Raw genomic sequence first — 25189 nt, forward strand, 5'->3', positions numbered from 1 at the left:
GCTAAAATGGATAGAATTATCATTAAACCGCCCGCATGTTATCAGAAATCAGCGGGCCACTGTAACTTTTATAATGCCCTCATATTGCTTGACGACGGGCCATTATCACACCCATTGTTAGGTTACGTCATAAGACAGGGATGGGTGATGTCACGTTGAATAGTGACGCTATCTGGTATATTCTATGACGTTTCCATATTTGTAAAAGTGGGTCAGTGACATTCGTATTGATTGCAGTAAATGTTTCAAAACCGATATTGTTGTGTCTTTTTATTTGACAACAGATTCCATCCATTTTAGCTATAATAACGATAACGCTATTTTTCAGGGCATTATCATTTCCAAAAGCCCTCAGACTTTTCAACTACCCCCCTTCATCGGGCAGTTAATGGAAGACCTCAGGCTTCTACAAATAATAATGCCCTGGAAAAAAATAGCGTTACCCTTATAGTAGTGTTTTCAAGCTGTTTTGCGTGTTTGTTTGTTTGGTCGTTGTTGAACGCCTCACTCAGCAATATTCCAGCTATATGACGGCGGTCTGTAAATAATCAAGCCTGGACCAGACAATCCAGTGATTGTTCCATCCATGCAATTGGGATACGCAATGTATCAGCCAAGTCAGCGAGTCTGACCACCTGATCCCGTTAGTCGCCTCTTACGACAAGAATAATCCTCTTATGATTCAAGCCTGTTAGGTAATAACAATACTTCTTAAACACCGCTATCTTGTGTGCCTTTTCACACCTCTTGCTACATACAAAGTGTTAGAGAAGTTTCTAAAGCACCCTCTGAGTCTTTTGTCTTTGGACAAGCATTGAGCTTGGAGAATCATAACGAACTCCAGATTTTAACATTAAAAAAGTCCCACTAGAAAATTGCAACTGAAAAACATCTGTGATAGGTGGCATGTCCGGCAGCTTCTTTGCATCATGTACCAGTGCCTTCTATGGTATTTTATCTTCTTCCATCTACAGTAAACATTTGGCTGTTTTCGCATTGCATGCAATAATAAAAGATTTATGTAACCATGGTGCCACATAAAATACATATATTCCACATAAAGATTTTCCATAAAATACTTTGCTTTGTTGCGGATAAAACACCCCTATAAGATTTCAAATTCTTCTTCACTGTCGAACTTGGCCCCTCCTTCTGCGCTGTCCAGCACTGTGAAATCTGGGAAAAAGATACAGTGTGTGAATTGTCAGAAACTCCTTGTCTATTGTCAGAAACACCTTGTCTATCGTCAGAAACACCTTGTCTATCGTCAGAAACACCTTGTCTTTTGTCAGAAACACCTTTATGGTCAGAAACACCTTGTCTATAGTCAGAAACACCTTGTCTATCGTCAGAAACACCTTGTCTATAGTCAGAAACACCTTGTCTATCGTCAGAAACACCTTGTCTATTGTCAGAAACACCTTGTCTATTATCAGAAACACCTTGTCTATCGTCAGAAACACCTTTTCTATTGTCAGAAACACCTTGCCTATTGTCAGAAACACTTTGTCTGTTGTCAGAAACACCTTGTCTATTGTCAGAAACACCTTGTCTATTGTCAGAAACACTTAGTCTGTTGTCAGAAACACCTTGTCTATTGTCAGAAACACTTTGTCTGTTGTCAGAAACACCTTGTCTGTTATCAGAAACACCTTGTCTGTTTTCAGAAAAACATTGTCTATTGTCAGCAATATCGGTCCGATTGTCAGAACCCCAACACAAAAGATGCAAGCATTGATTCACACCAGACTTAAGCCTAACACAACCCCAACACAAGCCAAAACAAGCCCAACACAAGCCCACCTGAGTTTGACGTGGTCCTATTGCGTGATGGTGTCTCTAGGGGCGGCCAGTGGAGCGGCCTGACTTTGTGCAGCTCAAACATGGGTGTCTTGCTGGCTTTGATGATGAATTTGTGGAACGTCAGACACAGGTCACTGAACTCTTCCTCTGTGCCACAGTAAAAACCCTGTCCAAGAGAACAGCATACAGAATATGACTGAAAGAACACCAACAGCTATATGTTCAAATTTCAAACAGAAAGCATATCCCATTAATTCTGAACGATATGAAATGAATATACACTTACATTGGCCACTAAAAATTAGCTCACTCAAAAACATATGATCAACATTAATCAGGAAAACACAAAATATTGCGAAACTTTGCACCATTTCATAGCACACAAAGTACCTAAAAGGATGGATCAATATTTTATGAGCTTATGTCTAAGTGGTCACTAGACCTGACAAGATAACATTGATCGAGAGTATCAACACAAAGAAATTTTGCAATCTCATTAAATTCAGACATCAGTTCTCGCTACCGCTAAACAAAGATCTGAGGACATTACGGGTCACGTCAGAACGACCTTTCATACAACCAATCAGAGCATCGCTTACCAGATTATGAAAGTGACAGTCGGAATGTGATTTCTGATCATGCAGCCTCGAAAACTTTAATTCCTAACAATAGTTACTGGTTTAACAACTGTATCCATACAATCTAGACCATCTATTAGCCATTCCAGAATGCTCTTTTGTTCAGGTTTCAAATTTGTAATCGAGAATTTGTCAAAATATGTTTCGAAGCGTAGTCGCCAATTTGAAATTAGTGCCGTAAAGCACGAGAAAGCTGCCTTCTGATTGGTCATTCCATTGGTTGGTCAAAGTTCGCGCAAGGTTGGTCTGACGTGACCCGTAAAGGGATGTCCTCAGATCTTTGTTTAGCGGTAGCGAAGACTCAGATCTGATTTTAATGAGATTGGAAATTTTGCAGCATACCTTCCTATTGATACAAGTACCTATATAGTCATAAAACGAACGTGTGTGACCCAGAAGATAAAACAAATTGTAATTTGCTCGTGGTACCTTCAGAATCAGGAATGAGAATATGACACACGTCAGTTTTAATATGTAATATAAAGTAGAAAACAAACATCACAAAAACAAAACTGGGAGTATGTTTTCACAACAATTACTTCCTGAAATGTTTTATTGTTTCAAGATACAAAGAGGTTTGACACAATCAAAGTGGTATTACACTGGTATACATGTTAAATATATGCGCTTAAAAAAAATGCTGACTCTACAAAACATGTGGTCATATCTAAAATTAGAAATGACGTGAATTTTGCTGTTGACATTTATATCTACAGTGGTACAGTCATTAATATTTTTTCATAATTTATAATTTTTAAGTAATAGTTACATTGTTGTAATATTATTTTATAATGATTAAGATCAGTTAAGTCATGCAGATATTTTTAAAATTGAAACCCATAACTTTTTTCTTCTTATATTATTGAATATCTGCAAGTACCGGTACAGTCTTGCAGTCTGACTTTGCGGTGTGTCGTTGCCTTTCACTTCCTGGTTCGGCTTATCTACGGGTCATATCATGTTCTTTCATATTTCAATGGTCAAGTTAACACCTTGGCTTATCTACGGATCAGCTTATCTGAGGTCATATACGGTAAGTAAGAGAGAGTTGGACTGGTACCCTTCCCTTTGCCTCCAAGCGGCTGAACACGAGAAGCGCAAGCACTCTAGGGCAGGCAAACCAGTCTAGGGCAGGCAAACCAGTCTAGGGCAGGCAAACCAGTCTAGGGCAGACAACCCAGTCTAGGGCAGGCAAACCAGTCAAGGGCAGGCAAACCAGTCAAGGGCAGCGATAGCCTCCCTCTGATCATTGTGCCCGAGCATTTTGGGATAAATGCAATGTTTTTATACTTACCTGACACTTCACAGTGCTTTAGCAATTATAAAGAGATAGCCTGTCTCAACAGTCTCTTCGTTCCAGTACTGTCTGTTTGTATAAGGTAGGGAAGCTAAAGCACAGTGTAGCATCAGGTAAGGTAAAACTTTACAGTTAAGAATGTTTAATAAAATATTTACATAAGGATTTATGTTTTTTGTATCTACAAATACCATTATACATGTGTGAGACGGATAAAGATTTTACTAAAACATTGGTTACAACTATTGCTCTTATCAAATTACCCATGTAGCTTTTTCAAACCAAAAAGAAACTAGAAAGTGTTTTTACTCGTAAAAACATATGTCTCCCTCCACTCCCCTAACCTCCATTCATTCGTTTACTTCACGTTAAACCCCATCTCTTCATTCCCACCCTCCATTACTAAATAACAGAGACAAAAATAGAACTCCTAGAAATTTCGAACAACTAATGGGCACCACTTCAGTGCTGGGTTAATGTGTATACAAAGTTTCGTGAAAAAATATTAAACGGTTTCTGAGTTATGGTCAGGAAACAAAGCTTACCCCCATTCAGAGCCTATGTTCAACTTATCTCCATGGAAACGAGAAAAAATAAAAATGTCAAAAATCTCTAAATAGCAAAAGGCACCACTTCAGTGCTGGGTTAATGTGTATACAAAGTTTCGCGAAAAAATATTAAACGGTTTCTGAGTTATGGTCAGGAAACAAAGCTTACCCCCATTCAGAGCCTATGTTCAACTTATCTGCATGGAAACGAGAAAAAATAAAAATGTCAAAAATCTCTAAATAGCAAAAGGCACCACTTCAGTGCTGGGTTAATGTGTATACAAAGTTTCGCGAAAAAATATTAAACGGTTTCTGAGTTATGGTCCGGAAATGGTGGGAACGCCGACGCCGACGCCGACGCCGACGCCGACGGGAACCGTGCCAAAAACAATATGTCTCCCTCCATTCTGGGGGAGACATAATAACGCATAGCACCATGTAATGACGAACCATGCTAATGGCCACAAATAATAAACATGATAGACTTGTGTACCCACATATATGCAATATACTAATAAAATCACAAACAGTTATACATAGTTCTGGAACAATTACAGGGTCAGATCTAGGCTGCGTTTCCACGACATGGACGCATTATTGTAATATCTAATGCATCAAAACTGGACGTCGTGGTCCCTAGGGCACATTACGTATGTGCGATGTCTAACTCGTTTTACACAATCACTTTCCATTTAAAACGTATTCAGGGTTTTAAATAAACTTTCAGACCTGACATATTCAAAAGCCAGCGGGGACAGTGTTTTTGTTGTATTCATAGCTACAGATAAGCAGCCTACACCCCCAAAAATATTCTAAACCCAAATACTTTCAATTAACTTGCGTACAGAAACACATGCATTAAATGAAAAACTCAAATGTATGAGAACAGCACGCGTAAATACCCAATAAAGCTTTTCCAGCATACGTACAAAGTAGCTAATTTCCGAAACATAATTATGAGCTAATTTACTTTCCAAGTCAACCCTTTATATTTAGAACAGTTATATACATCTGAAACATTACTTCCTTTTCCTTCACTAGGCTACCCGACCGCCCCAGTAAGTCAAGGTAAAACCCTGCAGCATCATTTTCAGATCTTGGTGTTATCATACCAACTATGACCTGAGCTAAAGACGAAAATAAAACCAGATTCTTCTTTACACAGGCTTCAGATCAGTGGCAGCTACGCATTCCCTTTTATTTTTATTTTTAAAAAACAACAATACCTTAACAATACTGTGTCGTGAAATACGACAATATTTAAAAACAATGAGAACCAGAATAGGAAGGAATTCAAGGAATAGATTTATGTAGGGACGTTCTTTCCCAGGTTGATTGTACACAACTGTTTCTTTGGTTACGTTCTAGTTTGAACAACCCAAATAATTAAACACACTATATTTTCAAAAGCCATTGCCTGAGAACCAATTTTTTATTTATTGAGCCTTAGCGGTGAGGTACAGTATGCTAAAGTCCACATCCAACTCACCACAGCTACCAATGAGTCAAGCTGACTGAACCAATTTTTTTATTTATTGAGCCTTAGCGGAGAGGTACAGCATGCTAAAGCCCACATCCAACTCACCACAGCTACCGATGGGTCAAGCTGACTGAACCAATTTTTTTATTTATTGAGCCTTAGCGGTGAGGTACAGTATGCTAAAGCCCACATCCAACTCACCACAGCTACCGACGGGTCAAGCTGACTGAGTCGCATCCGGCTGGGGAAAGGACAGTGGTAGGAATCGTCGTTGGCCAGTCGGGGGTCAAGGTCAGTGTAGGGTTGTGTTGTGTGGGGATCAAGATACACAAGCTCTTCACCTGGAACAAGGGAGGTAATCCTAATCAGTCACAAAATGTGGAGATGCCAGTATCTGTTACCATGATTACAGTATTAATTAGGGCTGGGACGAGTCCAAATTTGCTACCCGGGTACCCACCCCCCAATTACCCGACCCTACCTGGGTACCCGCTGTAGGTCTCAAGAGATAGGTAAAACATGTATGATTTGGAATAGTTTGACCGTACTACTGTCAAAATACATTTAGATACACGTATAATCCGATCTGGTCATGCATACACTGAAGTTGACTGATGTTTTATCATTATGCAAACATATAAAGTCAGAAGGAATGTGTGCATAGTCAGAAAGAACATTTATCACTTATAGTGCAACCATAGAGTTCTAGATATGTTTTGCCATTAAACAATATATGACGTGACTAACCACGGGTCCGGGTAGTCCTGTGGGTACCTGGGTCCTACTCAGTACCCACCCGACCCGAGTACCCGAATTACCCGTCCCAGCCCTAGTATTAATATAATGAAATTCCTAACCAGTGCTTGAGTGAGTGAGTTGGGTTTAATGCCACTTTTAACAGTATTCCAGTTATATTGCGGCTAACCAGTGCTTGAAATTAAACTTGCTCGCATGCTCCTCTAGTATTTGAATCTGGGCAACCCCTAAATTTAACACAAGGGTTATGACAAGACCTCTCGACTTTCATTCTTTAAAACTGGATATATTTAGATTGCATTGTTCCCTGTTAATGTCATATCAAATAAATTTTGTGATCAAAGATATTTTACTTCGCATGTATGGATTTAACTTTCAGGCAACTGTCATTTTCATAAGATTTATTTTTGAACCTTTTTATATGATTTTCAGTGCCTTATGCACATTTATACATAATGTGGTCGTCTTTGTATCATCAGCTGTTCAATTGATAGTCAATTCAGGACACAAAACGCCAACCTTTACTACAAATTTTTTTTTTTAAATTTACCAAATGCAATTACAATGATTTCACAGACGATACCCGGCAAGACCTTCCACCTACCGAGATATCCTATGAACCAGTGTGCGTGATTCGGCTTGCCTCCTATAATACCCACAGACTGCTTCAAGGCAAGACAGCTCTGAAACAAGTAAACATCTTCATCTTCAACCAAATGTTCAACAGTAAATTCAAGAAATTACCAAGTTTCAGAAAATTTGGAGTCTCACAAACTTGTCACAAATATACTACCACTAGGTCTGAACAATTGTGATGCATCAATAGATTCTGATCATTTGCAGGGTTTGAAATTCCTTGTAGTACCATGGTCAGAGTCATAAAGTCACAGTTAAAATGGGTTCCTTGTGCCTGAAAAGGCACATTAAGAAACGATGGTTGTCATGCAACAATGTTTATTGTATGAAGCCAGTGACAGCAAAACCATGTAAACTGGGGGAACACAAGGACATGAAGATGGGAACATGCACAAAATAACTGATAAAATTAATCTGGGGATTCAGATTTGTTTCTTTCTTTGTTATTTAATACCACACTCAGCAATATTCCAGCTTTATGACTGCTGCCTGTAGATAATCGAGTGGACCAGCTAATCCAGTGATTGACATCATCAGCATCGATCCACACAATTGGGATACGATGACATGCATCACCCAAGTCAGCTAGCCTACCCCCGATCCCGTTATTCGCCTTTTACGACAAGCATGGGTTGCTGAAGACCTATTCTCTACCTGGATCTCCACGGGTGTAGCGATTCAGAATTTGAGGAGGGAATGGTACATATTCTCAATCTTAACTGTTTATTATCCAGCTCACAGTGACAAGACAGTCATCAATTTCCAAGATGAGTTAACAGTATTTGGTTGTGAGCTCACTTAAATTGTGACTAGCGGTAAGTAAAGCATTTGGAAAGAAATTGTTATTTTGCTCAAATTGGTCAGTGATATATGAAAGTCACCTGTATAAAACCATAACATTAGCTATTACTATATAACATGAATTAAGAATATTTATTGACATTTGCTTCAGACTTGGCACTGAATACCGGACCTGGAGCAGGTCTGGCTCTTTTACATCCTGATGGGGCCCTGTGACACACTAGAAAATACAATTCATTTCTAGTCTTGAAACAGCATTTAGAAGTGATACACACAAGAGAGAAAATCTATGGACGCCAACTTCTTTGCAATGAGAAACTTATTTCGGAGTATATACTCACTCCTTACTCCTTCATCAGGTGAATTCATCTGATGATGGAGTAAGTATGTACTCCGAAACGTTATGTTCCTCATAATAAAGTTGACACAATTCTTTTCTGTTGCATGCTGCATCGTCACACTCCTCGTACCTTTAAACTATCAAAATATACAGGATTGATGTCTGTCAGCCCCAGCCTGAGGGGGATGATGAGGAGTAAGGGTTTCCACTTGTCCAAGTTGACGGGTTTCCAGGGCGGCGACCGACCAAAACAATGACTGCTCCCTGGGGAATGTGTTCTGCCGTCTCGTGCGAACGGTTGGGTCTGCAGACTGCCACTTATTGTGAATGGCTGTGTTTTCCGTGAACTTCGAGATGAGGGAAACACATTGGAGTCTGAGCCGTTCATGTCAACATACTCCGTGCCATTTTCTTGTGGACGCCTGCATAACTTCCCTGTAGAGAAAAGACAGATTTCCATGTCTCAGAGTTTTACCTTGACCTTCAAAACTAGGGGTCCAGCAGACAGACCCCCATAACTAATTCAAGGGTCGTTACAGGAAATATGGGGATTCTGTAAATTAATGTTATGGTGTAGCTAGGGCTGGGACGGGTAACTCGGGTACTCGGGTCGGGTGGATTCTAAGTAGGACCCAGGTACCCACAGGACTACCCGGACCCGTGGTCAGTCACGTGACAGATTTCCATGTCTCAGAGTTTTACCTTGACCTTCAAAACTAGTGGTCCAGCAGACCCCCATAACTAATTCAAGAGTTGTTACAGGAAATATGGGGATCCTGCAAAGTAATGTTATGGTGTAGTTAGGGCTGGGACGGGTAACTTGGGTACTCGGGTCGGGTGGATTCTGAGTAGGACCCGGCTACTCACAGGACTACCCGGACCCGTGGTCAGTCACGTGACATATTGTTTAATGACGAAAACTCACTGTAGGTCGGTGGTTACACTACAAGTCGCTAATGTTCGCATTTCTTTCAGATAATGCATACATTCCTTTTGACATATGTTTGAGTCAAGATAAAGCTTCAGTCAACTTCAGTGTAAGCTTGATTTAGTTTCATAAGAGACCATATTTCTATTATATGGTCTCTGGTTTCATACATGTATCTAAACAGTTTTTGCCAGGGCTACAGTTAATCTATTCCCAATTAGACATTGTGTTCCCAACTCTTGAGACCTACAGTGGGTACCCGGATAGGGTCGGGTAATAGGGGGTCGGGTACCCGGGTAGTAAATCTGGACTCGTCCCAGCCCTAGGTGTAGTGTACTGTACTGTCAAATCTGATAATGACTTTAATTACAAGACCTTTTTATTTCTGGTCATGAATTGGGTACCGCATCTTCTTGAGGCAAGAGCGTCCACTAGCCTTTTTATAAAAGTCTTGTTTCCACCCTTACCACATCAAGCTCACTTTCCTGTGCTTAATATGATTGGACTATCGCACATATCGATAGTCCAATCAGAGAACGTTTCACAAAATCAACATCCACGACTGGTACACCTTCGCATGAAAGTGATTTACCGCTGCCTGTCTTTGTTGACATGAATATGTCTTTTTAATCTTTTAAACCCCCTAGTGTTTTTGGGTCAGGGATGAAAACATGAATGTTTTCATTATCTGATTGACTAGGTTGTTGCCTATGGAAGTTGCGTTCTCTATGAAGTTATACGAGAAAAGGACAGCGATCTGATCGGATATCTCTTTTCATTACAAGGGGCACAACTCGTGATCTATGCAAGGTGGCAGCAGGTGTGAGCCAAGGAAAATGGCCTTAATGTGGCAACAGTAGAAACTAGGCTTTCATATAGGCCAGTGGACACACTTGCCCCGGGTGGGTGGGTGCGTGCGTGCGTGCGTGCGTGCGTGAGTGAGTGAGTGAGTGAGTGAGTTTGCCCCATTTTGGTACTTTGGATGCCGATCCCCGTTAAGCGGGATTCTGGTGCAGTACGCTGGATGCCATGACATGTTTATCTGGTACGAGGATCTCAATATTTCAATGTTAAAATGTTTTTTTGGGTCTTTTTTTATAGGAAAAGAGTGTCAAATGAATAAAATATTTAGTTCTAAGCTAATTAGCACTCCTGGCCATGCATTCTATATGAAAATGCCAGTCTAATTTACTTGTACCAGCTGTGTACACTGATACGACTCAAGAGTTCTTTAATTGGATGTCAAGCAGATTAAGTGGCATGCCAGATGCCTAGAGGAGGGGGGAAGGCCCCCTCACTAGCAATATGTAATCCACATGACAGAAGAGAACACCGAGATGAGATAACAGGTACCTACTGATATCATCTTCTATCACAGTGTTGTCCATAGCAACGTGGATAACTAACGAGCTCCAGTCATCATACACAGCGATCTTTCTGGAACACAGAACATGGCAGACAACATGGTCAAAACAATCGGAAACCATTTACACCAGGAATTTAATTGTGCTTACCGTATTCGACGTAATAAGTGCCCCCTAATAGGTGCCCAAGGCAATATTTGCTAATATATTGGCTAGTGAACAATCCTAATTAGCACCCCTCCCGATTGATCAATCTACACAAGACATATTTATTCGTGTATAATACGCACTCATGTGTTATATGCATCCTTAATTATGGGCAATTAAATTCGGGAAAATATATCTGTCGTGTATGATATGCACAGACTTTTCTTTAGTATCATTTCTGGCAGTCAGCATAAACCATGAAATTCACGATCTTTCAACTCTGTTTTTTCTCTCACCAAAATTAAATTCTAATAAGAGCCCCCTATTTCTAAATTCGAGAGTGCGCTTATTACGTCGAATACGGTACTCTTCGTAGCCTAATAATTACATTACAAGAATTACTGAATGTGTAAATAATAAAAAATAACTAAATCTAGTGTCAACGTGGTTAATGCATTTAGGATAGTTGCACTTAAAAAGCACTATTTAGGTTCTTATGAAAAAATATTCTATTATACTTGATTTTATAAATGTATCTCTTATCCATTATTAAATTAAACGTTTTTACATAAAATGGGACTTCACTCAATAGTCAACAAGTTCCATATGATGAGAGAGGTACAGGTCAATACTAGGATCAGTGCCATAGAAATATCCTACACAAATATATCAGTATTCTGTGGGAAGTCCTGGCAGTGGGGTAGCCTAGTGGTTAAAGCGTTCGCTCGTCACGCCGAAGACCTGGGTTCGATTCTCAACATGGGTACAATGTGTGAAGCCCATTTCTGGTGTACACTGCCGTGATATAGCTGGAATATTGCTAAAAAGCGGCGTACAACCAAACTCACTCACTCACGCAGTGTGGGAAGTCCAATTAGGTATGTCGATGCTTACTTGAGTACTTGTGCTATTGTGTTTGGTCCGAACCACTGCCCGACAGCCTTGCCCTCGGACTCTCCCATGGAGGCTGTCAACATAACAGAAGATCAGAGTTTGTAAGTTGTTTTGTGTTTTTTATTATACAATGGCCAAAAAATTCAATTTAACCACCACCATTTCATCTCTTCCTTTCGAAATTTAACTGGACTTAAATAAAAAATAATTAGGGACTCCAACCGACCCTACATTATTAGGGGAGAAACATAATCTGAAAGTCACCATTGAAGAACTAACAAAAAATCTGAACAGGCTTTAAACTTTTTTCCATCCTTGTAAACTTGATTTCTGATAAATATTTAAAAAAAAAAAGTGTGGCCTAAACATGCTCAATAGCATCTTCCCGAGGCAAGAGAGTTCACTGACTATAAACATCCAGTCTCCACCCTTGCCAAACTTGGCTGGTATTATGGAGTTACATTTTGGCTGGACTAACGAGTCAATGCATAGTCCGATGAAAATCGTGTAATCAACTCAACATCTGGTGCATAAACTGGCGTGCAGATTTCAGTTGATTGCACTTGTAGGATTTGCAAAGCATGTGTACCGTCTACTAAGCGTTAACAGATATTTCCCCAAATCTTTTCATGTTTTTCATGCATAGTCCAATCAAAGTCACGCAACGAAATCAAAATCTGGTTCGTAAACTGTCATGCAGATTTCGGTCGATTGCAGGATTTGCAAAGCATGTGCACCACCAACTTGTTGTCAGCAGATATTTTCAAAATCTGTTCATGTTTTTAATCAAGGTGCTCACGTGATTTGATACATTTCGCGATGTAAGACCCGTTTTATCACAATATAGATCTTGATTATCGATCAGATCGTCTTGACTGGACGCCGCCATTTGATAGTGATACAAGAGGTGGAATCTGATTTCCCCAAAGGAGAGGCTTAGAAGGGACATAACTTGTAACAGCCACTGGTGGCGCTACGATAGAGCCCAGTAAGTCAAGCCTAGTTCGGCAAGGGTGGAAACTGGACTTTTAAAAGTCATTTAACTCTCTTGGCTCAGGAAGATGGCTAAATAGATGAATGTTTGCAAGTTGATGTTGGTTTACTTGAAACATTCATACCATATCATGGTGGCCTGTAGTAAATAAATTCTAGGTCAAGCACATCAGTGGTCAATAGCATGAGCAACAAAACCCAGTACTGTCACACTATCAACCAGGTCTGGTTGGTTGGTTTGTTGTTTAACGCCCCACTCAGCAATATTCCAGCTATATGACGGCGGTCTGTAAATAATTGAGTCTGGACCAGACAATCCAGTGACTGAAGTCATGAACATGGATCCACACAATTGGGATCGATGACATGCATCAACCAAGTCAGCAAGCCTGACCACCCGATCCCGTTAGTCGCCTTTTACAACAAGCATAGTCACCTTTTACGGCAAGAATGGGTTGCTGAAGACCTATTCTACCCCGGATCTTCACGGGTCGGAGTTCAGAATAACATTCATAATTCAATCACATGTAGCGAATTATAATGTTGCTGCATCCCCTCAAACTTGTTTCATATTTAAATGAAACTGACCAAAACTAAACAGTTATCAAGCTGCTAGAACAAAGGAATGAACTTGGAGCTGTCATCGACCGTCACTGGTCACATGTACAAAAATTCAGAAACTGGAACTGGGAGTACAAAATCTTAAAAGATATAATTCCCTTTCCCTCTCACCCGCCCCCACCACCATCAAGAAGTATGTCAGCCAGCTTGGACATGTCCCCAGGGGCTGTCCCCTGCCTACCTATCTGATGTATCGAGTAAACGCTACTCTTCTTATCCTGGAACATCTGAAGTAGTCGCCAGTAGTCAGAGTTATCTTCCTTGGCTTCCCATCGCCATGCTGCAACAGATGAAATTATCATACCACTGTGTCAGAATGAAGAGATGTGATTGGTCCATGTGATCTGGATAAAATACTGTGTATCACGCCTCGGAGGGGAATAAATTTCTCTGCAGGGGAATAAATTTCTTATAACCTGCACCGAGCAAGTCAGGCGGCACCTGGATTTCTGTTATCATTATAAGGACTAGTGGGCTAAAACTGTTAGCTTCTATCGCTGAGATTCAAATACTGGAGGCGAAATCCTCATCATGACTCCAGGGCCCTGTGAATCCCGATAATTTTGCCCACAGCAGTACGTACCTCTGCCCAGATGTCGGTTACACAGGGCTTGAGCCAGCATCATCTGCCCACATCTCAGCATACATCCCCATCCCTGGTCTGAGTTGGGGCCGGAACCACCTGAAACACAACATACAGTCAGCACAACGTAGGTAGCAGGCAGCAATAGAATGGAAAATGTATCTAGGATTCCAAACTTGGCAGGTAAATTGGGGAATTTTTTTAATGTATTTATGAAGACCTGCAACAGACCATGCTACCTTTAGACCTAGCAAGCTAATAAATTGCAAGCACAAAGGATGAGGGATGATGATGATGATGATGATGATGATGATGATGATTTTCTAACGACCATTATTGGTTGCTGGGGACATTTCTAACCAGGAATCCCAAAGAGCATTCTTTTACTATTGCAAAAGGAAAATCACTCCAGACAAAACCGCTACAACTACTACAGGTACAACAACTACTACCTATATGTGCGAAGTTCTTCCTGTATGTAAACCACAGTCTTGTCACAATGTCATGTTTCAGGTCCTCCATGTCTGAAAACAATAAAAACATTCCATAATTCCCACGGCTGAAATGATTATGCAGGGCCCATTTAAGGAACTTGATTTAACTTGCACCAGGTACATGTAGCCATGAAAACCTAGTTGCACCTGTTGCACTGCACAAAAACCAAGTTGCACACTTGTCCCATCACATTTAAAACATGGGCTGGTCTGCTGCCAGTGTCACATAAATTAATTCCTGTAAAACGTAACAGGAACATGTGCACATAATCTTGAAGTATCCCGGTTTGATGACGTACATCTTCCCGAGGCAAGGAAGTTAACTGACTATATAAGTCCAGTTTCCACCCTTGCCAAACTTGGCTGGTATTATGGAGTTACATTTTGGCTGGACTAACGAGTCAATGCATCGTCCAATGAAAATCGCGTAATCAACTCGACATCTGGTGCATAAACTGGCAAGAAGATTTCGGTTGATTGCATTTGTAGGATTTACAAAGCATGTGTACCATCTACTAAGCGTTAACAGATATTTCCCCAAATATTTTCATGTTTTTAATCAAGGTGCTGACGCGATGTGATTTGCTCCGCGGGGTTAGACCCATCTTATCACAATATAGATCTTGATTATCGGTCAGATCGTCTTGACTGGGCGCCACCATTTCATTTGAAGCAAATGCAAGTGATTTTTGGAAGTACTGGGTGTGTTCAATGATTGACTTTGTGTGGTCCAGTAAGGGTTAGCCAAAGACAAATGTGAAAATGTTTGACATGCATCTGATGCATAAATATTAGGTTGCATGTTTCAATAATAGGTTGCACTTGTGCATGTTTTAAAACTTTTACATGGCTAGATCCACCCCTAATACTCAAAGACATATTTGACACAAATCATGGAATGATCATGATACTGTGACACATGAAGAATGACTCGAGCTGATCATGAACAATGTTTTTGCTCCAGCTGTTTTCTTTTACTAAACACTAACATACTTCTCCCCACACAGACACCAACACTTACCATACAGTGTACTGTAGTTTTCCCCACACAGACACCAACACTCACCATACAGTGTACTGTACTTCTCCCCACACAGACACCAACACTTACTGTACAGTGTACTGTAGTTCTCCCCACACAGACACCAACACTTACCATACAGTGTACTGTAGTTCTCCCCACACAGACACAATCACTTACCGTACAGTGTACTGTACTTCTCCCCACACAGACACCAACACTTACTGTACAGTGTACTGTAGTTCTCCCCACACAGACACCAACACTTACTGTACAGTGTACTGTAGTTCTCCCCACACAGACACAATCACTTACCATACAGTGTACTGTACTTCTCCCCACACAGACACCAACACTTACCATACAGTGTACTGTAGTTCTCCCCACACAGACACATTCACTTACCATACAGTGTACTGTACTTCTCCCCACACAGACACCAACACACACCATACAGTGTACTGTAGTTCTCCCCACACAGACACCAACACTTACCATACAGTGTACTGTAGTTCTCCCCACACAGACACCAACACTCACCATACAGTGTACTGTACTTCTCCCCACACAGACACCAACACTTACCATACAGTGTACTGTAGTTCTCCCCACACAGACACCAACACACACCATACAGTGTACTGTAGTTCTCCCCACACAGACACCAACACTTACCATACAGTGTACTGTAGTTCTCCCCACACAGACACCAACACTCACCATACAGTGTACTGTAGTTCTCCCCATACAGACACCAACACTTACCATACAGTGTACTGTAGTTCTCCCCACACAGACACCAACACTCACCATACAGTGTACTGTACTTCTTCCCACACAGACACCAACACACACCATACAGTGTACTGTAGTTCTCCCCACACAGACACCAACACTTACCATACAGTGTACTGTAGTTCTCCCCACACAGACACAATCACTTACCGTACAGTGTACTGTAGTTCTCCCCACACAGACACCAACACTTACCATACAGTGTACTGTAGTTCTCCCCATACAGACACCAACACTTACCATACAGTGTACTGTAGTTCTCCCCACACAGACACCAACACTTACCATACAGTGTACTGTAGTTCTCCCCACACAGACACCAACACACACCATACAGTGTACTGTAGTTCTCCCCATACAGACACCAACACTTACCATACAGTGTACTGTAGTTCTCCCCACACAGACACCAACACTCACCATACAGTGTACTGTAGTTCTCCCCACACAGACACCAACACTTACTGTAGAGTGTACTGTAGTTCTCCCCACACAGACACCAACACTCACCATACAGTGTACTGTAGTTCTCCCCACACAGACACCAACACTTACTGTACAGTGTACTGTAGTTCTCCCCACACAGACACCAACACTTACCATACAGTGTACTGTAGTTCTCCCCACACAGACACCAACACTCACCATACAGTGTACTGTACTTCTCCCCACACAGACACCAACACACACCATACAGTGTACTGTAGTTCTCCCCACACAGACACCAACACTTACCATACAGTGTACTGTAGTTCTCCCCATACAGACACAATCACTTACCGTACAGTGTACTGTAGTTCTCCCCACACAGACACCAACACTCACCATACAGTGTACTGTAGTTCTCCCCATACAGACACCAACACTTACCATACAGTGTACTGTAGTTCTCCCCACACAGACACCAACACTTACCATACAGTGTACTGTAGTTCTCCCCACACAGACACCAACACACACCATACAGTGTACTGTAGTTCTCCCCATACAGACACCAACACTTACCATACAGTGTACTGTAGTTCTCCCCACACAGACACCAACACTTACCATACAGTGTACTGTAGTTCTCCCCACACAGACACCAACACTCACCATACAGTGTACTGTAGTTCTCCCCATACAGACACCAACACTTACCATACAGTGTACTGTAGTTCTCCCCACACAGACACCAACACTCACCATACAGTGTACTGTAGTTCTCCCCACACAGACACCAACACTTACTGTACAGTGTACTGTAGTTCTCCCCACACAGACACCAACACTTACCATACAGTGTACTGTAGTTCTCCCCACACAGACACCAACACTTACCATACAGTGTACTGTACTTCTCCCCACACAGACACCAACACTTACCATACAGTGTACTGTACTTCTCCCCACACAGACACCAACACTCACCATACAGTGTACTGTACTTCTCCCCACACAGACACCAACACTTACCATACAGTGTACTGTAGTTCTCCCCACACAGACACCAACACTTACCATACAGTGTACTGTAGTTCTCCCCACACAGACACCAACACTTACCATACAGTGTACTGTAGTTCTCCCCACACAGACACCAACACTTACCATACAGTGTACTGTAGTTCTCCCCACACAGACACCAACACTCACCATACAGTGTACTGTAGTTCTCCCCACACAGACACCAACACTTACCATACAGTGTACTGTAGTTCTCCCCACACAGACACCAACACTTACCATACAGTGTACTGTAGTTCTCCCCACACAGACACCAACACTCACCATACAGTGTACTGTAGTTCTCCCCACACAGACACCAACACTCACCATACAGTGTACTGTACTTCTCCCCACACAGACACCAACACTCACCATACAGTGTACTGTAGTTCTCCCCACACAGACACCAACACTCACCATACAGTGTACTGTAGTTCTCCCCACACAGACACCAACACACACCATACAGTGTACTGTAGTTCTCCCCACACAGACACCAACACTCACCATACAGTGTACTGTAGTTCTCCCCACACAGACACCAACACTTACCATACAGTGTACTGTAGTTCTCCCCACACAGACACAATCACTTACCGTACAGTGTACTGTACTTCTCCCCACACAGACACCAACACTCACCATACAGTGTACTGTAGTTCTCCCCATACAGACACCAACACTTACCATACAGTGTACTGTAGTTCTCCCCACACAGACACCAACACTTACCATACAGTGTACTGTAGTTCTCCCCACACAGACACATTCACTTACCATACAGTGTACTGTAGTTCTCCCCACACAGACACCAACACTTACCATACAGTGTACTGTAGTTCTCCCCACACAGACACATTCACTTACCGTACAGTGTACTGTAGTTCTCCCCACACAGACACCAACACTTACCATACAGTGTACTGTACTTCTCCCCACACAGACACATTCACTTACCATACAGTGTACTGTACTTCTCCCCACACAGACACCAACACACACCATACAGTGTACTGTAGTTCTCCCCACACAGACACAATCACTTACCGTACAGTGTACTGTACTTCTCCCCACACAGACACCAACACTCACCATACAGTGTACTGTAGTTCTCCCCATACAGACACCAACACTTACCATACAGTGTACTGTAGTTCTCCCCACACAGACACCAACACTTACCATACAGTGTACTGTAGTTCTCCCCACACAGACACATTCACTTACCATACAGTGTACTGTAGTTCTCCCCACACAGACACCAACACTTACCATACAGTGTACTGTAGTTCTCCCCACACAGACACATTCACTTACCGTACAGTGTACTGTAGTTCTCCCCACACAGACACCAACACTTACCATACAGTGTACTGTACTTCTCCCCACACAGACACATTCACTTACCATACAGTGTACTGTACTTCTCCCCACACAGACACCAACACACACCATACAGTGTACTGTAGTTCTCCCCACACAGACACCAACACTTACCATACAGTGTACTGTAGTTCTCCCCACACAGACACAATCACTTACCGTACAGTGTACTGTAGTTCTCCCCACACAGACACCAACACTCACCATACAGTGTACTGTAGTTCTCCCCATACAGACACCAACACTTACCATACAGTGTACTGTAGTTCTCCCCACACAGACACCAACACTTACCATACAGTGTACTGTAGTTCTCCCCACACAGACACCAACACACACCATACAGTGTACTGTAGTTCTCCCCATACAGACACCAACACTTACCATACAGTGTACTGTAGTTCTCCCCACACAGACACCAACACTCACCATACAGTGTACTGTAGTTCTCCCCACACAGACACCAACACTTACTGTAGAGTGTACTGTAGTTCTCCCCACACAGACACCAACACTTACCATACAGTGTACTGTAGTTCTCCCCACACAGACACCAACACTTACGGTACAGTGTACTGTAGTTCTCCCCACACAGACACCAACACTTACCATACAGTGTACTGTACTTCTCCCCACACAGACACCAACACTTACCATACAGTGTACTGTACTTCTCCCCACACAGACACCAACACTTACCATACAGTGTACTGTAGTTCTCCCCACACAGACACCAACACTCACCATACAGTGTACTGTACTTCTCCCCACACAGACACCAACACTTACCATACAGTGTACTGTAGTTCTCCCCACACAGACACCAACACTTACCATACAGTGTACTGTAGTTCTCCCCACACAGACACAATCACTGACCGTACAGTGTACTGTAGTTCTCCCCACACAGACACCAACACTCACCATACAGTGTACTGTAGTTCTCCCCATACAGACACCAACACTTACCATACAGTGTACTGTAGTTCTCCCCACACAGACACCAACACTTACCATACAGTGTACTGTAGTTCTCCCCACACAGACACCAACACACACCATACAGTGTACTGTAGTTCTCCCCATACAGACACCAACACTTACTGTACAGTGTACTGTAGTTCTCCCCACACAGACACCAACACTTACTGTACAGTGTACTGTAGTTCTCCCCACACAGACACCAACACTTACCATACAGTGTACTGTAGTTCTCCCCACACAGACACCAACACTTACCATACAGTGTACTGTACTTCTCCCCACACATACACCAACACTTACCATACAGTGTACTGTAGTTCTCCCCACACAGACACCAACACTCACCATACAGTGTACTGTACTTCTCCCCACACAGACACCAACACTTACCATACAGTGTACTGTAGTTCTCCCCACACAGACACAATCACTTACCATACAGTGTACTGTAGTTCTCCCCACACAGACACCAACACTCACCATACAGTGTACTGTAGTTATCCCCACACAGACACCAACACTCACCATACAGTGTACTGTACTTCTCCCCACACAGACACCAACACTCACCATACAGTGTACTGTAGTTCTCCCCACACAGACACCAACACTCACCATACAGTGTACTGTAGTTCTCCCCACACAGACACCAACACACACCATACAGTGTACTGTAGTTCTCCCCACACAGACACCAACACTCACCATACAGTGTACTGTAGTTCTCCCCACACAGACACCAACACTCACCATACAGTGTACTGTAGTTCTCCCCACACAGACACAATCACTTACCGTACAGTGTACTGTACTTCTCCCCACACAGACACCAACACTTACTGTACAGTGTACTGTAGTTCTCCCCACACAGACACCAACACTTACTGTACAGTGTACTGTACTTCTCCCCACACAGACACCAACACTCACCATACAGTGTACTGTACTTCTCCCCACACAGACACCAACACTTACCATACAGTGTACTGTAGTTCTCCCCACACAGACACAATCACTTACTGTACAGTGTACTGTACTTCTTCCCCCACACACCAACACTTACCGTACAGTGTACTGTACTTCTCTCCCAGGATGTACAGGGGTTCCTCTGTCTTGGGAAACTCCACATACTGCAAGGGACCACTTTCATACGTGAACGTTGCTGTAACAAAAACTGAAAATTTACAAAGAATCACCAAAAGTGAAAAAAACATCATGATCATGCACATCGCATCTGGAAACACCGTCACTGTGTCAGTCCAACAATCAATTACCAAACACTAAACAGTGATTTTACTTGAGACTAAAAGCATATATTCTCCCATGGACAAGCTAATGTGTTTTTTATTTTATTTCCATACCTATCTGATACTGATCAGCTAATGAAACAATAAAAATGTACTGAAAATGATGCTAAGAGCCAAAATCAGGCCAGTGGACTTCAACTGTTTTTTGCACAGACTGGTAGGGGTGACTCTTGGTCTGGAAATCATTATTGTGATAACTATTGATATTGCAAGCAACTATTGCGATAAATATCAATAGTTTTCAGTGTATCATTTTAGATGGATTTTAGAGTTGAATTAAGCCTTGGAACTGAAGTTTCCTTTTCGATGTGATCACCATAACAACAAATAAAAGTAAAGTGTGAGATATTACTGATTTGTTTTTCTTTACCCTAATAATTGAAGAAAAAGAAACTTCCATATTACCACATATGTGTAAATTGATATGGTAAATATTCCTAACTGAAATCGATACTATTGATCGGAAACTGATTTAACGACCAATTTCTTGACTTTTTACGACCAATTTCTTGACTTTAAGTGCTTACCAATAGCAATACATTGATATTTTAATTTATCATGACACCCCTACAGACTGGGGTAATCCTATAGTGACAGAGCTCCAGATAAGCTGCGTATCTGCGTAAAATACGCATCAGAAATGCAGAAATATGCAGTAAAATCAAATCCAAGCGTATCAAATACGCAACGAACATTACAGATACCCTACAAAAATAAAACTTGTGTGTATCATCAAAATATTGTGAAGTAACCCTGCGTATTCGATTTGCAAATCAGCAACTTATTTTGAAATTATACACGGGCATTTCGTCAACCTACCTTGCCAATCTCCACGATGACAGTTACATCATGATCATTTGCCATCACACTTTCTTGTGGAAGTATCGTGGTATTTTTGAGTCCTATAAAGCTCTCGGACCCACACGACAACAGTTTGCAGGGACTAGATGAATAGTGTTTTTAAATATTTAACTTAAATACCCACATGTGTAAAAACTAGTGGGTAACAGAAATTTGAATACCCAGATAGAATTACTGATACCCAATGATTTTAAAATGCATGGGTAAAATACCCACAACACCAAAAGCTTATCTGGAGCTCTGAGTGAGACAATTTACACGTAGCCATGTGCATGAATACCATGTCTACAGATATGACATAAGAACATAATAACGGCCTTTACTATACACATAATACATGCCACATGTCTACAATCTGATGCATCTGCACACACTGCACAGCCTCGTCATTGACAGACTAATTGAAAACTGATCACTAACATGATCAGTGCCCTGTGATATGGTGCCTTCAGCATTAGCATGTGGTACATGTCCCTACCAAAGTTCATAACGGTTGAATTATCATTCATGTCTAATGCACTGATTATGATGAAAGCACATGCAGAGATAGTTGAACATGCTAAAAAAGAAAAGGGTTTTCTTCACATATCATTGTAACTTTCTTTTTTTGTAAGTGAGTTTTTTAACAGATGAATTTAACTTTCAACATGATGTAACACCAAACACTCATTACGGGTTTATGGTAGTCATGGAAACCAGAATTGTTAATCATCAGTCGCAGACGTAACGTGTATGCGTGACGGCTCCGCTGTCTCTTGTACTAGAGACGGGTGCTGTCCGCAGTACTCAGTGAAGTGCTTGATACTAAGTAATTCAATCACTGTGGCTGTGCTGTCACCCACTACCTCCGCGAAAGTAATTAAAGCGCTATGTAAAATCACCCACTACCGAAAGAACCCCCAATCCTCCCAAGGTCATGACTGGTGGGTCACGTGTGCATCGAGGCATCCGCCTTCAAATCTTCACATACCCTATTTTTGAACAGTTAAGACATGTCAACATGTCCTTCTGGACTGGATACACTTGAAACAAATTGTATCAACATGATCAACCTTCACAAGATCATGATGATGAAGGAATAAACATGATACACATGATTGTTTTGTTCGTTAACGCAGCACTCAGCATTTTTCCAGCTATATGACTGCGGTCTGTAAATAATCAAGTCTGGACCAGGCAATCCAGTGATTAATACCACGAGCATCGGTCCACGCAATTGGGATCAATGACATATGCACCAACCAAGTCAGCGAGCCTGACCACTCGATCCCGCCAGTCGCCTCTTACGACAAGCATGGGTTGCTGAAGACGTATTCTACCCCGGATCGTCATGGGTGGTGATACACATGAAATAGGATTGACAAAGTAAAAGTAGATGCAACAAATTTTAACTCCAGCCAGTCCTCAATTCAATTCAGATTTGTAGTTCATGATCATAGTCTTTTGTGACATCATTAACGAAAACCAAATCAATGATTTCTATTTAATTATTTTTGCAATCCATAAATTTACACAAAAATATCAATAATCTATGATAATGATGATAAATTTAAACCATGTTAAGGCCACACATTTTTATTTTTCACTTCAACGGCCCGCTGCCCCTACTGAAAAGCAGCTGGAAAAGAAATAAATTAAACACAAAAATATCTATTTTCATTATGTATTCTGCTGGTAATATAGTCCTTCTCATACAATACAAATGTTAGGTAAAAATTCCATGTCTACATCACTATCAGTGATTCAAAAAACCATCTGCAGTTTTAACTCCCTGGCAGAATGACTTTCATATAAATAAATACATGATATAGCTATTTATTTTCATATTTATTTCGACCGACAGTGCGTGCAAAAGCTTGAATAAATCGGTGAAACATGAAATTAAAAAAGTGTGGCCTAAACATGTTAAAACAATGAAGTATGAATAATTATATCAGCAACAAACAAAACCAAAGATCATCCTGAAAACGTTCCAGCCACAGTCTGTGCAATTCAACTTCATGTCACAACTGCTGCCTCCCTCCCTTCTATGCAGATACCATCAGGATGGACATGCTGCATCCAACTGCGTAGTGGTCATGGTGTACTATGCCACAAACAGTATTATCATAATCACTGGTTTTAGTTGTCCAACAGGTGCAAACAGAGGGAATATGGATGATGCTCTGTTATCATGATTATGTAATGTTAGCAAATACACATATGATGCCTAACTCATATTACTAAATAAATGGGCCAATAAATGTAAGACATTGAAACTAAATACTATAAATACGTGGACATATTCCCAAAATCTTGGCACATTTTCATCAGTCAGTGTTTACTCCCGTCTGATTGTTTCCACATGCTTCGTGTATACATTCTACACTGTCCAGAACGACTTGACTTCACGACACGTTACATGTATCTTTTTTTGCAAATCGAAATTATGCACGTAAATAGTGATGACGCACTTTATCAACAATGCTGCAGATGATTTCCGTCGTAATGTTTTACCTCATTATACGTCCTTACTGAGGTCGGGGCTTGTACTTGTAACAAAGGGTATGTAAATTAAGTAACAATTGCTTAAACTCGGGACTGCTCACTCACAATCAGATGACCTGTCATTTCCCCATATTCTCGTCAGTCACTGAGACGTCAGCTGTTGCTAGTGAACTCTTCCAAAAATAAATGACAGCCGATTTCTTAAGAATTGTGAATGACCTCCTATTAAACTAGTTGAACATTCTCCATTAACAAACCATCAGAATCTCTATATTTAACAACGTATGGGCGTAGTTTCTGTTTGATCTATAACTTACCATCAAACTCCATTTCCTTGCAAAATCATAACATTTGTTCTACGCATGACCGGATAACTGTATTACTTTTGTGATAACTCCGATGATTGGTCAATCCGATTCGCCTTATCCAATGAACTGCTGGGTAAAGTGTAAAGGAATATGGTAGAGCCTATTTATTTTTAGGTGGCATAACTACTACATTTGTGTTGTTTACTAAAGTATAATTTTAAACTTCTGTATA

At 41.3% G+C, this 25189-nt stretch overlaps 1 protein-coding gene across 2 annotated transcripts; it reads right to left on the minus strand.

The window, feature by feature from the left end:
- Positions 1–83: 83 nt before the first annotated feature.
- Positions 84–25034, minus strand: LOC139447566 (cysteine protease ATG4B-like). 2 transcript variants are annotated; one of them, XM_071228969.1, is made up of 12 exons: positions 24967–25034; positions 21058–21156; positions 14282–14353; positions 13830–13928; positions 13428–13526; positions 11633–11705; positions 10585–10664; positions 8430–8734; positions 7127–7205; positions 5968–6107; positions 1804–1969; positions 84–1176 (listed from the first exon to the last, which is right to left on the minus strand). In XM_071228969.1, the coding sequence occupies exons 1-12, from the start codon at positions 24977–24979 to the stop codon at positions 1106–1108; spliced, it is 1296 nt and encodes a 431-aa protein (XP_071085070.1). In that variant the 5' UTR covers positions 24980–25034; the 3' UTR covers positions 84–1105. The 2 variants fall into 2 exon arrangements, with proteins under 2 accessions (XP_071085070.1, XP_071085071.1); XM_071228970.1 differs by lacking the exons at positions 21058–21156; positions 24967–25034 and adding an exon at positions 15525–15540.
- Between the last annotated feature and the right edge of the window lie 155 nt (positions 25035–25189).

The sequence above is a fragment of the Haliotis cracherodii genome, unplaced genomic scaffold (genome assembly GCF_022045235.1).
Source record: "Haliotis cracherodii isolate W230 unplaced genomic scaffold, xgHalCrac1.p SCAF_7, whole genome shotgun sequence".
Classification (NCBI taxonomy): domain Eukaryota; kingdom Metazoa; phylum Mollusca; class Gastropoda; order Lepetellida; family Haliotidae; genus Haliotis; species Haliotis cracherodii.

Coding starts and splice junctions, on each gene's coding strand:
- LOC139447566 (XM_071228969.1), bottom strand. Junction 6,108..7,126: donor CTGGTTCATAGGATATCTCG/GTAGGTGGAAGG, acceptor CCCTTGTTCCAG/GTGAAGAGCTTGTGTATCTT. Junction 1,970..5,967: donor TTGACCCGTCGGTAGCTGTG/GTGAGTTGGATG, acceptor TCTCTTGGACAG/GGTTTTTACTGTGGCACAGA.